Source organism: Spinacia oleracea, chromosome 1, assembly GCF_020520425.1.
Source record: "Spinacia oleracea cultivar Varoflay chromosome 1, BTI_SOV_V1, whole genome shotgun sequence".
In the NCBI taxonomy this organism is placed as follows: domain Eukaryota; kingdom Viridiplantae; phylum Streptophyta; class Magnoliopsida; order Caryophyllales; family Amaranthaceae; genus Spinacia; species Spinacia oleracea.
In genome coordinates this window covers 99965321-99979804 of record NC_079487.1, presented here as the reverse complement: position 1 = coordinate 99979804, position 14484 = coordinate 99965321, and the positions used below count along the sequence as shown (strand labels likewise).

Below are 14484 nucleotides of genomic sequence, written 5' to 3'. Positions count from 1 at the left end.
GAAGAAATTAATCATATCTTACTTTGCTGCATGAGAAGGAACACCTGTTTCTTGGTCAAGCATTTCAAGATCCCAGTCAATAAACTTTGCATATAAACTCTTTACAAGATCAAGTGTTACCTGCCATAATCAAAGCGTACACACTTCACACGTAAAACACACTGCACCAAGTTAGACATAGCCACAGTATCATCATCTAACTCAAACAAGAGCAGGTTAACGAAGTTTTATACAATATCAGACAGACATTGGACATGTCCGAAAATTTTGTAATCGGTTGTCATTCTCAATAATTATATCTATAATAAACAGGTATATCATACTGTTCACATAATAAACCAAGTTATAGTCTCACCAAACTGTCCTAATCATCACTTACTCTGACATACAGTACAAAGTTAGAATTAAAAGTCTTCAAAACCAACTCAAAGACACAGTTCTTAATACCAGATGTCCAGATAGTCATCCTATGTGGCATAGTGGTCCTTTGATGCTCAATTATTTGAAGAAATTTCAAATAGAAAGAAAAAACACAAATCTATAAACAAATAGTTATTTCTAGTATAGTCTAGGACTTTGCCATAATCAAGAACCCAGTAGCCTTGAAAAAATACTAAAAGGTGGATGGTTATTAAAACATGACTATGTGAGCCAGGCATCAATACAGCCACTGATAATGGCAACTTGAGAGTTGAGTGCATGTGTGCAAAGACTTTCCTAGTAAGTATTCAGAAATATATTTGACAGATACCAAGAGGATGTCAGAAATGTAGAAAAGGAAAGACTAACAAAAGTACTAATGCTCTCAAGCTGTTGTTAAGCAATTTATCTACAGGATCAAGAAATGCCAAGTGTCTTTCAGAACCTAACTAACTCCAGCCATACAAAAACCTAATAACCTAATTGAATCCAGCCATATAAAAAACCTCAAGGAACGAAAGTACGGATAACAAGGGTCATCTCAGCCCTCAATTTTCTATTGATTTCTTCCTTTCTTAGGATAACTCAATAAAGCAATACAACGCGCACCTAGGCTAAGTACGTCTTCAAGATCTGTTCAAACTATTGATCAGAAATTGACATAACCGTGAGATGGACAATGCAACAGGAAACAAAAAAAAGCAATAAGAACAAAAAGGATTTATCATATCACTATGAGGAGCAGCCTAAGGAAATAAAATTACAGGAAAAAAACAAAAAGCTCACGAGAGAAGCAGAAAACGGACAAGGCGAGATCAATTTAGGAGCTGAAAGCTACTTGCATTCCCTGAACAAAGCATGCCAGTATGATCTATAAAAGGAGGGAGATATAAAAAAGAGCCAAAGGGAGGGAGGGAGACTAATAAGGAAAAGAGGGGAGAGGGAAAAGCCAAAAAGGAAAAATGAAACAAAAAATGACGCTCACAGGAAACTACACAAATTTGAAAAAAGGTATTATTATAAAGGAACATGTTAGCTCAAGAAAGAAAGTGCATTCCAGAATTCCATAGGATGTAAAAGCAAGTGCTGCTAACCTTTATTGAAATGGGAATCATGATGGAACATAGCAGCTCAAACCGTAAAGGTATAATCAACAATTCATACCATGGGCCTTCCTTAGGATATAAAACATACCATTGCTGCCAGAAAAAGGAACAGAAAAGAGAAGTATTAACAAGGTATTAAACTGGAAATGAAACAAAACAGACAGAGTCACGACCGACAGTTTAGTAATAAATAGACAACTGTCAAGTTAAGGATAACACACAAAATCTTCAAGAAGAAGAAGACCTTTCTGGCTTCAGTATCCTTCCAGACATTTCCAGCTACACCAAGAACAGTCACAACCACTATCTGGAAAATAAATATTGCCCCAGTCAACTTGTCAATCATGGCATCAACAGCAGTTAACTTGGGCTCAGGGATCCCTCGGCTCATTCCAAGCTTGGTTTCGTTACCTGAAAATAGAAAATGGGAAAAAGTCATTTTAAAAGAATGCAAACTTCGCATCAGATGCTTGAAAGCCACTAACAAGCTTCCTGCTTTAACTCAAGATGCTATTTCATGGTCAAGAATACAAGTAACCAACATCACCTAATGGCCTAATGCATGATTTTGGTCTAAGTTAACCTATTTCTTAAGTAAACATTGTATGAACCAAAACTTCTGCAGCAATATCAAGGTTAATTTTTGAATAATTATCAGCCCCTCTTAAAGAGAGGAACTTTACAAGATTTCCAAATCTCATTAATTTCAAATTCTGTATCCTCGTTTAAATTTAATTCTTGTTGTTGAGCTATCTCTTTTCATGAAAAATCCATCAGTAGCGCGTCGCACAAGCCTTTCCAAGATGAGATACTCATGCATGGAACTTTCATGAAAACAAAAAGTGAAGGTGCACAACTGCACACATAAGACACTCAAATTAAATATTTTCAAAATTGTTTATACTTCGTATGTTCGTTCTGTCCCGACATTGATGCTACAATTTTCTTTTGGATGTCCCAATTAGTGTTAACGTATGTTTTGCGATAAGCTTTTTCTCTACTTTTTCTTCAAAATTGTGCACCACATCCATCCAAATACTTTTTTCTTTCTACCTTTTCACTTCCCTTGACAACCCGTGCATAAAGAAAATATTGCACTCATGGGACAGAGGAATATTATTTACTTTATATTCTCTGCTCAAAACACATAATATTACGCCACCTATTATAAAAGGAAGAATACTTATCAAATGGCCTGTCTCTGTCCTTTTTGAAAATAAAATATTTACATGTTTCTCTCATAAGTTGACAAATTCCAAACATCGTCCTCCATCCCACCCCCCCTGGCCCCTGCCTCCTTTCCTCCCATCCACGCCACTTAAATAGAAGGGTAAGTGAGGTAATGATAAGACGAAGGAGAACTTCACAGATCACATAAATTTCCTATGTTCTGAGCAATAATCCATCATGTGGTATATGGTTAACTGTTAACATAGACATAACTGCTTGTCGTTAAAATGTACACCACAAGTTTATCACAGCAAGATAGTATAAATAAGCAGCTGATCTTCAAGTGTTGAGATAACATAGTAAGACTGACCAGTATAGACTGCCACTCCACAAGCCCATTCTGTATTTCTCAGATAGCATGACTGAAGAATTGTGTTATCAATTGTTAAAGGACATATATCATTGTCAATGAACGGAGGAAATAATCTGAGATTTGCATCAAATCTCATGATATCCTTATCCGGATTAGGGCACTCGATTACCCCCTGCCAATGATAGAATATGAAATACATTAATCGTGGTATGATTTCCCTTCCAGAACTTAAAAAAACTGTAGCTACACTAAATAAGAGATCATGCCTTTATTTTTTGTAGTAGTTCAAAGTCTATGCCCATGCATGCTGAGGGAATGACTCTCGTCTTCAGATCCGTTTCACCATCCATTGCAGCAGTCTGTAGTTTCATAAGTCAGGGAAAAGACAATGTAGTGATAATATCAAAGCTCAAAGTCTTCCAACGTTAACTAGATGAGAACTAATCACATAGTAGTTTTCACCAAGACAGAAGAGATATTGTAAGCTAATCCCTATTGAAATCAAGAAAACCACAAATTTAACATAGGCTTGTGAAGGTGGCAAGTTCAAGTTGATCTAGAGTTTACTTATGTGATAAGAATCTATTCACACCATCATTTACTACAAGGTAAATGACAAGAGTAGGAACTGAAGTACATTTCTTCCGCCATGGACTGTACAGAATAACTCCCAATAATCAAATTCCCATAGTTTCTTAATCTCATTGTCTCCCTATTCACAAAGGTAATAATAAGCTAGGTAGCACCGATACGGATACGGGAACGGATACGGGTACGGGGACGGAAAACGGCAAAACCAAAATTTCTAAAACGGGTACGGCATGGATTCGGCAAAAATAAAAATAAAAATAAAATAAGATAAATACATATATATGAAGCCCTAGATGAAAATTTGCGTACTGTAATTAAGTAGTAGTAATGATAAAAATTGTGATGGCCCCCAATAAATAAACAATTAGAAGCTACAAAGTATTTAAAATTAATTTAAATAATAATAATAAATAAGAAAAGTGGACTTTGACCCACTTTCTTTTCTCTCTCTCCTCCTTCAATCCACCGGCAACGACCACCTTATTTTCTTCTTTTCTCTCTCTCCTCCTTCAATCCACCGACCAGCGACCACCTTCTTTTCTTCTTTTCTCTCTCTCCTCCTTCGATCCACCGACCACGGCGATTGCTTCCTCAAAGATTCGAAGCTCGAAGGCCGAAGGATCTCAAGATTTGTAGAAGAAGAAGCGAAGAACCGGCGAGTCGAAGCCTCGAAGGATCCAAGAACTGAAGAAGAAAACCGGCAAGGAGAAACGGCCGGCGGCAACGAACACCAGCTACCCCAAGTCGCCAGGTCCAGCCGTCCAGGTGAGAGAGAATTTGATGGGGACTTTGAAAAATAAACCCTAATTTATGAATTTGGGCTAACATATTACTCTGGGTACGTAATTTCAAGCCCGAATACGTACCCACCCGTCCCCAAAAACGAATCCAACGTACCCATTTCCCACCCGCGTACCCACTATTTAGATTCGGCCCGGGGACGTATTTGAGGCGTACCCGTCCCGTACCCGTACCCGTACCCGTACCCGGTACGGGATTCGGCACCCGGGCAACGTACCCGTGCTTCATAGATAATAAGTTCTGCATTTTATTTGTGACTATGGCGATGGGTCTAGTGGTTATCATTATGATGCTTGGTGATCAGGTGATGGTGGTGATATGTTGCTATGGTTTTTAAGCAGTTGGAGGCTGTGAGGGAATCGAAGTGGGTACTTCAATGGTTTGAAGGTAGGGAATCTGTGAGAGGCTACCAAGCCATAAAGGGCAACAGTTCAGATGGGTGGGTGATGCAGTTTGTTTGGTGCCTGTTGGAGATAGTGAGCCTGGGAAGTAGTGGAGGGTGGGCGTGAGGTGGTGAGGGGAACATAAAGGAGAGGAATCAACCCATTATTTTAAATGACAAAAATAAAGGACCAATGAAATTATACCAAGTGGATACATTTACCTGCTGAATGGGTTCATTCAGAGTTAAAGACCAACACTAGAAGACACCCCCATAAAGTTGGGACTTCTCCGAAACAATCAGAAGTTGGGTCTGTTTAAAGAAGATGTGTCATGGTTGGGACCAATAGAATCAACTTTTCGAATATAAAATGAGCTGGCTGACAATTATCTAATTATCAGCAAGTACAATAACTCATGAAGCAGCTCAGTTTTAAGTCTTACTGTCTTGTGGTCTACTTTAGATTAATAATTTGGGAATCCTATCACCTGTATCAGATCAATTCTTCTATACAAATTACATGCAACCCCTTCGACAACCAAGCATGTTTTTTTGTGTTTTGACATATTTTTACTGAATCTCTTCCCTTTAAAATTTCTTGTAGACCTTCAGATAGTTTTTGTTGTCAAAGACAGTAATAACTTCGGATTGTACCTAGTCTGAAACCAAGTGGATTCATATTTTGTCAGGCACTGTCGAAAAAACAATCATTCAGAGTAGATGCTGTGAGGTTGATCACTATTTGGCTTTTCTTAATTTTTCGACTTAGTTCAAATTACGTAATCAGTAACACACTCTGATTTCTTAATTTCCATTAAACAAAATCATAACAGTACTAGTAACAATTTAATTCAAACAAACAGACTGAGTGTGTACAGCTAAGCAAATTACCTCCACGTAACATGTCCCTTGTGGGTCAGAAGATCCAAGCAGAACAAGATCACATGGAACTTCATCATTTTCACGAAGCCACACGAGATTGCCCACATGAATATCTTGAGCTTGAATCTGAAAGAAGACATTGCAGCACCAAAAAATACATCAGATATCGTACACAATTGATCAAACTATCTGTAAATTGAAATCTCAACTTGTTCGTGGACTAAGTCACCAATCCACAATGACTCGTCTATTAATTTGTTGTTGACTATTGATCATAAATTGCATTTCTGCATCCCCAGACCCCAGTAATTTATTCATCATCTATGGTAGGTTGCATGAAACTCAGTAAGAGACTTGTGTAGTTATGTCTTAAGAGTAGATGCATTGAATGATCAAGAAAAGGTTAGAGGTCTCTATATATGAAGAAATGTCAACAAATAAAATTTGGGCATAGGATAGCTGCTGTATTGTAAGAAAACTGAAACAGAAAATGGAATTGACAAAACAAAGAAATGCAAATCTTTAATAAGTTTGGAAACTACGGAATTATATTTAAAACATAGATTTCTCCCTCGAATTTATATTTGCACGAGAATTAAGAAAAGTGTAAGTACCGCATGTGTGGTAGTTTGGACCTCGTATTTATAGGAATAAAACTGGAAAAACCCAAATAGGAAAGTGTTGTACTCTTTTCGAAATGGAGGGAGTATTATTATAAAAATACATAACTTCGGGTACATTTTTTTACTGGTAAAGACCCTGCTAGACGGACACCTCTCCAAGTAACTCAACCAGCCCTTACCACTAGGCCAAGAGCTACATTGGACGTGGGGGAATAAGAAAAAGGGTATTCCCATCCCCCAAAGAACACCTAGTGGGGTTTGTTCCCGTGACCTAATGATGTCCCTTACCACTAGGCCAAGAACTACATTGTTCTACAAGGTTGGAAATTACAATTGATTTGTGAAAAGGATGACCTATATTAAAGGTTGTAAGACAATCTTTCCTATAAATCCCATCTCTACTGGTTGCCGGGAAGAAGATTTATTCTGTTGAAAGAGTTTGTTAGCAGAACAAGCTGAAATTGTGAAATTGATAAGCTGCTGAAATTGGTAGCTGATTCAAAAGATAGCTGAAAGTTGAAAGATGGAAGCTCAAATACTTGGGTGCCTTACGGGAAAAAAAAAATCTAAAAGCTGAACGTTTATTTGAAACAGTAGCTAAAAGCATATATTAGGTGAAAGGTAACTGATTTTAAGAGGTCATTCGCACTAAATGGAATGATAACTAGCTAAAAAGATGTGAGCTGGCTTGAAATTACCTGAAATTTTAAGTTAGCTGAAATGGGAATCTAGCAGAAGTGCTTACCAAAAGAGTTCAAGTTGAAAAGTATGTCAGATGATATGTTTGCCAAAGATAACTCATAACTGAAGTCAGTAAGTTAGAAGATATTGGTAGTTAGCTAAACTGACATGAATGCTCCACGAGCGTGACTGCATTAGCCCAAAGAAAAGCTAAATACACCAGTTGTTCCCATAAAATAACAAAAAAAAGACTCCTGGACACAAAAAATCATATCATTCCTCTCCAACCAAACTACCTACATAATAGCAAGTACAGCAATCTGCCACAAAATATTACACCCTTAAATTGACGTGTGTACAAAGACGATGTAAGCATTGGTCTGTTTTAGTTATAGTTATAGATTACTAGAAGATACCCAATGTCAAAAGCTCTAAACTGTTTCTTAGTTTCTACAAATAGCTTTAGAATCCAGGGGAACTAGACTCCTACCATATTTCAAGCATGGAGCAATAATTTTTCCTTCAATGGTGTACCCAGTCGTCAGCCCAATTGTCCTTTTTTCTTTGCAACAACAGCACAGTAATTCCTCTAAAGCTTATAGTTTATTTAATATATTTTTCTAGGCCAAAGAAGTCTGGATATAAACCCCAACTGTCAACTTCAGCTTTATATTTCTTAATGCCACCAACCTACTTTCATTCCCATGTAAACTTTTAGTTGTCCAACTTCTGTGTGCTTAACATAATATACTGGAGAAGCTATGGGGAGACGAATAGCCATGCAAAAACTGAAGAGAAGAAACATACATGTTTTCTAATGCCATTCCTAACAACCCACACTTCTTTCTCATTTGCATTCTTGTCAGAAAGAAAACGATTGTAATCATCCCATGCTTCTTTTGTTGCTGATATTGCAAATATGAATATAAGCGGACCCCAGGTACTGGCAGGATTAACAGGGGTGATGAGTGGCCATAACTGAAGACAAGCAATCAACAGAAAGTACTGGTTCATAAATCGGCTGTAACAAAACAGAAGAAACAAGTATGTCAGCAATCAGCCAGAAAGAACCTAAGATGGCCAGGAAAGGAAGCATCTTAAAGTACGAAATAACCCCTTCTTAAATTGAAAATGGATTTACTGCAATGTTGACAAGGAAATCAAGAAAAGAAAAAAAAAAACAAATACGTAGTAGGTAATAAGCCAACCAAAAGAAATTGCCACAAAGAAAACATATTCAGGATGATTTCTATTTCCCAAGATATTAAGAATAACAAAAAGAGTACTCAATTTATAAGAAACGTATTAAATAACATTATGTTCACAACATCAAATAAATAAACCATATGAATCTTCCATAAAAAAGAAATAACCATAGTAGGCAAGAAAAAGAAAGGGCCTTTTGGAGAAAGTTTAATGCAAGACCATATCAGTCACAACAAGTGACAAGTTCACTGCCCACCGGCAGAAGATTTTTGAGATTTTATCATTAAAATATCTGCTAAATAAAAGGTCCCAGTGGGACAAGCCATATATCATTACTATAGGTGCTAAATGGATGTGCAACAACTCAAGCAACTGAGGTATCAACCAAATTCCATGATTTAAAGCACAATTCAAAGAGCTAGAAAAAGTCAGAGTTTGTTTTACTGACGTATTTAAGAATAGGTATGGTTTATTGAGATGAGTTTGTTAGAAGTTTATTAGTTTCATGGAGTAAGATAGTTCTCTGTAATATTAGCATGTATATTCTTCTGCTTGTACAGTTTCTACATAGCTGACAAATGACTCAATAACATTTTATTCATCAACAAATATTCAATACTCGAGCTGAAAGAATCAGCGGTGAAGGTTGACAGTTTCAAAGCCAAAAGATTTTTCTGGAAGTTAAAACTTATGGATGAAACCTCCCAATGTAGGTCAGTAAATCGTGAGCGGATATGATTTACCCCATATTAGAAAAACAGCCATCTAATAAGCTAAGGAGTTAATCCTCCCATAGCCAACTAATTTCGGATGGAACGGTGGAACCTCACTTAGATATATTAGTGGTCCTACACTTTTCAGCCTTCTTGGACAGAAAGGCCCATTGACCCGACTGTCTGAATTCATTCCACTAGAGCTCCATTCGGTTTTACAAAAAACATTTTCAAGGAATGTTTGTTTTGGCAAAGGTTGAAAATGATTTTCTCAAAAGTGGATAACATTTTCCTTTAGTAAAGAAGGAATACCACTTTTCCCCTCAACTCCCTTTCATCCCTTTTCCTGTCCTACCATCCATCATCTCCTTTCTATATATATTACCTTTTTCTCTATACTTTCTCTTGTAAGGAATCAAACAAAGGAAAACTATTTTACAATTATGTTTTCCCTTTAACATTGTTGTCCATGGAAAATCATTTTCTATTGAAAATGTTTTCCGTTAAAACAACCGGAGCCTATATCTCTTCTTGTTTTCTAAATTTCATATTATTAATGTTTAGAGGCAATACAAACATGCCGCTAATGACGGTTCTAGATACTTGCGGTAGATGATGTTTGGGATCATACGGACAAACAGACAAGTCAGTATGTCAATCGTCATGCATATAGATACTTTATCACAGCCGTAGATGATATCTAAAGAAGTAGCCGGGAATTTTTGGTGGATAATAAAAGTAGTGCTTTTACTCGGCCTAAGGAACTTTTTGGCATAGATGGAAAAACAATGAATTTTGATGTTAAATGTGTGGGTCTGACAGTCTAATGATGCAAAGGATGAAAGGAACTGCACAGTTACCCCACAACAAATTAACATGATGGAGTAATAGAGAGAAAACATTAGCAATTACTGGAACAAACAGGGTCTTGTTCTTATGAACCTAATCGGGCATTAAAATTTGTTCCACAGACTAAATCAACATAATGCCTAGAGTCTTAAATTTTTTAAATAATCAAATTCCTTATTGAAAATTCTATAGTATAGAGAATATAGTATATATAGTGTTCTGCGAGGAATTTTGCCTCTTCGAAAAGAACAAAGTTATTATGGAAAATATAAAACAGTTGACTTATTTGCCTACAGGATATTAACCAAGGTAGTGTCTTTCCTAGACTTAATCTGCAAGCTTGGGATGTTAAATGCCATACCCCCCCAGTTTGAGAGGAGTTCTGGACAAAGTGATACACTTATTCTACTGTTGCTAACATGTGGACGGAGTTTGTTATAACCTTGTTCGTTTCTTAAGAAAATAGTTCTTCGTAATAGTAGATAAGTGGCATCAAGAATCTTATTCAAACACAAAGCTCAAACTAACCAATGACGAAAGAGACAACGGAAGTAAGACATCTAATAAAAATCATAATGACAGAAATCTCAGCACTTAAAGAACTACGGAGTACAAATTAGGCAACAAACTACAACCAAAAAAATATTTGATAATAAAGACAACATTCATATCTACTTAGCACATCATAGAGAACACAAGAATTACCAGCTTAAGAATTAGTACATAAAACTAAACATCACCTGAACTGTTCCCATAAATTCTTTGGAATGAAATTGAGCAAAGTATATTTCCGGTTTGATATACGATTGTCAGAATAAAGGTCATGCACGGATTCATCATCATTGATGTAAACATAGCGCTTCATTTTGTCCTGAAACAGTAAAATCATACTAGGCATATCAATAATGATACCCAATTTGACATAATTACACCATTCTAAATTCCCAATTCCATGTGATCACTTAATTTACAATCAAAATGAAATCAAAATTGAATTAATTTCCACATTCAAATCTGATTAAGTTTCGACCAGCAAAAATAATTAAAAAAATCGGTACAAACCATTGTTAATTCCCCAATTTCAACAAAAATAACTAGCTGTACTTACAAATTCCAATCAGAGACGGAAAACTAATCGATTAAAGCAGAGAAATGATGGGAATAAACGAGAATTAACCAACAATAAACAATATGAATGTAGAAATTGATGAGAGAGAAAGAGGGAGAAAAAGAAAGTTGCCTCAAATTCTCATTCGAGTCGTCGCTCGATTATGTTTTGCAGTGAAGCAACCAAAGTAGTAGGGAATTTTTTAAGGATTATTGCCGAGAGAAATGATGCTGCGCTGGGATTCTGGGAAGGTGATCGTGAATCGTGATTTCCCGATTTCTGGCAAATTGGCAAGAGAACCAATAGACAAATGGAGCGGTCAGCTCGGTTAGATTTGGGTCCGTCATCCGATTTTGGGTCGGGTTTTGGTTGATCCATCCCTTTCAAAATTTCAGTAGAAGATGGGTTCAGCTAGAGTTGCATTCCAGTCGGGTTTAATTTTAGTTTCGGATTTTGTAGAGTCGGGTTCAAGATGGGGTTGTGGCGGATAATTTCGGATACTAGTTTGTTTGGGTCGAATAAACTACAAGTCGGGTCATTCTTGGGCATGGGTCAAGCTCATGCTAGGCAGAGCAAGTTGGTCACTAATAATTTTCGTATCAACCTATAAAACTAATGCTTAAATTATTTTAAGTTCAAATTTTATTCGGGTGAATCATCATGAGTTCATGTCCATTTAATTTAGAATAAGTAACAAGTAAATCTATGTTTTGAGTTAATATTTGATTTGGTCATCTGAAAATGTGAAAGGGTAAACAGTTACTCGTACTATGTATAATTAAAAAAAATATACTTCATCCGTTTCGGAAATATCGCACCATGGTTGACTTTTACTCATGTAAAAATTATAAAAACTTAATATTTAAAAAATATATATCGATGCGAATCTAACATGACCCCACGTGACTAAAATTTACTTACGTACGAATAAAAAAAATGGCCAAAGTCGTAGTTGTGAATAATGTAAAAAACAAATGGTGCAATATTTCGGGAACGGAGGAAGTATTTGATTTGAAACTCATTCAATGTCAACTTTGAGTCCGATTAATTATATTTTGTTCAATCTATAAGAAGTAGCTAATCATATTTTGTTCAATCTGTCTAAAATATAAGTATTTATTTCATACAAATTGCATGAAAAGGCTCGAAAAAACAGGAAATAAAAAACAAAAATTACCTCAATCTCAAAGTCTTCCAAGCAAAAAAAAAAATTGTCAATTGCCATCAAAATATGTATTCTAATTTGATTAGATAGGTGACGCTAATAAAATTCAAATTTGTTTGAACCAAAATAATATCAAAAAGGTTGAGGGGGAAAAAAACAGGAAGGTTAGAATTTTTCTTTTTAGAATGAAAAACATGAAAGTAAAAAGGTTGCGTCAAGTAAAATCATGTTGCGTTTAGAAACTGTGTATTTATGTCCATTGTGCCTTGAGATATACGAAAAATGGCAAAGAGATGACTGCAAATGGACATATCTCTCAATTTACAAATGATTTTGAGGTAATTCAAGTTGGAAATGAAAGATTCTCTCAATAAATTTACAATATCTAATCACAAGCTCATTTTAAATGATAAATAAGAAAGTAGTGACTATTTTAAGAAGAACTATGTATTGGCGCGGGTGATGCCCAAGTCCTTGCAGGTAATGTGATATTATTAACAATTGTAAACTGATACTCCGTATAAGCAATGAAATATTAAAATGTTTAGATGAATTGAAAATATAATAGTTTTGTGAGAAATAAATTTTAATCTCACTAATTGGTGTGAGTGTGTGTATCGTTTAGATTTTTTGAAATTTTTTTTATAAAAAAAACAAAATAAAAAAAAATTGCTCAGAGCAACTGCATTGTTGACAGGATGGTCCTGTCAAGTGAAGGTTGACAGTGATTTTTTTTTAGAATGGTGTTGGTTGCCCTCTGTCAGCAAATGTTTGTGATAGTCGAATTCCTTCTAAAAGGAAAAAAAAAGGAATTCGCGCCATCTTTAATTTCTAAAGCTTCAAGATAGCTGATTCGGCCTGAATTCCCCCTCTAAATGAGTCGGAGGGGCAGCCGAAGGCTCCATCATACCAAATACAGGGTCGTCTTAAACATATCGAAGGCCATTTTCTAATCTTGTACTGCCTCCGTTTCAAAATGGTCTTTACACTTTCTGTTTTAGTTCGTTTCATAATGTTCTTTACACTTTGTTTTATTCTATTTTTTGACATGAAAATTTACTAGTTCTTACCCCATAATATTTACAATTTTCCACCCATTTTTTCTTACTTTATTTTTCTTTTCTTACACTCACTACAACACCCTGATAATTTGTTGCCTTTACAAAACCATTTTCCAACTTAAAATAAAGGAATTACAAAGATATTACTGCCACCGTGATAACGGTTAAGGCTATTACCAGAATTACGCAGCGGAAGTAACTAACTTTTAAAACATAATTAATAGTTATTGGCCTTCATACAAATCGGAACCATAACGGCCCAAAACCAAAACATTTAATAATCCAAAATTCATTATCTAACAAATTAAATAGTTTAAGTAGTCTAAACTAGTAAAAAATATAGAGTATAGAATGCAGGAGAAAAACATCGCTCAACACAATCCAATGCTAGATAGATAACTTCTCCCGCAAGTTATCTCTACAAACTTGTTATTGAAAATCTACTCCCCAACAACGCAAACGTAACAACCCGACAATTCTCTCTTTTCTAAAATAACCTTTTAATATAAAACGTAGAGAATTATAAAGGAATTAACGCCCGTGTGAAAACGTAACGGCTTATTCAGAATTTTGCATTGGAAAACATAATAAATAACTTTAAGTTTATAATTGGTCAACTACGGAATTAACTCCCAAAACCAAACCACGAAACAAAGTCAACGAAACTAATACAACAAGTTTTAAGTCCACTTAAACAAACCATATCCAACTTAGAAAATTAAATTAAACTACAAGCTCTCCATTCCTGAACCCAATGATGCATCATCTTCAAATTTGTAGATGGACAATGCTTATTGATCCTTATAGACTACTCACCAAAATGGGTCATCACATGATCAATAAGGCATAGCCATGATCAACATACACAAACAAAGCACGTAATCAGCAAAGCTGAGTACTACATACTAAATCAATAATAATCCTAATATGATTATATTAAATGAACAATCCTAACATGATTCTATTAGACGAACAATCCTAACATGATTCTATTAAACGAACAATTATAACATGATTCTATTAAACATAAGTAAGGTCAACCAAAAAATATTAACTTGAAAACTACATTTGACTAGACTAGACTTTTATAGCATTAATATTATTTTAATTGAAATAGTCAATGGACCGAGTTGCCTAACTAGAAGCCTTCACTAAGGAAGACGAGGTACGGGCGCGACTCCGTAACCCCAATGACCTGCGATATTGAGGAACCTTTTAAATAAAATAGAACATGTTGATCAATCCGGTCCCAGAAAAAGACATGGGCTACCACCATGAACCCCAACTCCTGATTGTCCATCACTTCAGAGGTGCACAGTCTAAAGCTATTGCTATTCAGTTTCACTTTACATG

General features: G+C 35.6%; 1 protein-coding gene across 4 annotated transcripts in view; it reads right to left on the bottom strand.

Moving 5' to 3' along the window:
• LOC110805470 (phospholipid-transporting ATPase 2) overlaps nt 1-11196 on the bottom strand; it is a 28277-nt gene extending 17081 nt beyond the window's left edge. For 2 of the 4 annotated variants that reach the window (XM_022011079.2, XM_056837471.1), the window contains exons 1-9: nt 11038-11196; nt 10538-10668; nt 7837-8050; nt 5735-5851; nt 3336-3428; nt 3067-3241; nt 1771-1937; nt 1515-1619; nt 23-120 (exon numbers count right to left, since the gene is read on the bottom strand). In XM_022011079.2, coding sequence (XP_021866771.1) covers nt 23-120; nt 1515-1619; nt 1771-1937; nt 3067-3241; nt 3336-3428; nt 5735-5851; nt 7837-8050; nt 10538-10662 — 1094 coding nt within the window. In that variant the 5' untranslated portion in view covers nt 10663-10668; nt 11038-11196. Of the gene's footprint in view, nt 1-22; nt 121-1514; nt 1620-1770; nt 1938-3066; nt 3242-3335; nt 3429-5065; nt 5156-5734; nt 5852-7836; nt 8051-10537; nt 10669-10905 lie in introns of those variants that run through there. The other 2 variants (XM_022011080.2, XM_056837469.1) reach the window with 2 other exon arrangements.
• Nucleotides 11197-14484: the final 3288 nt, after the last annotated feature.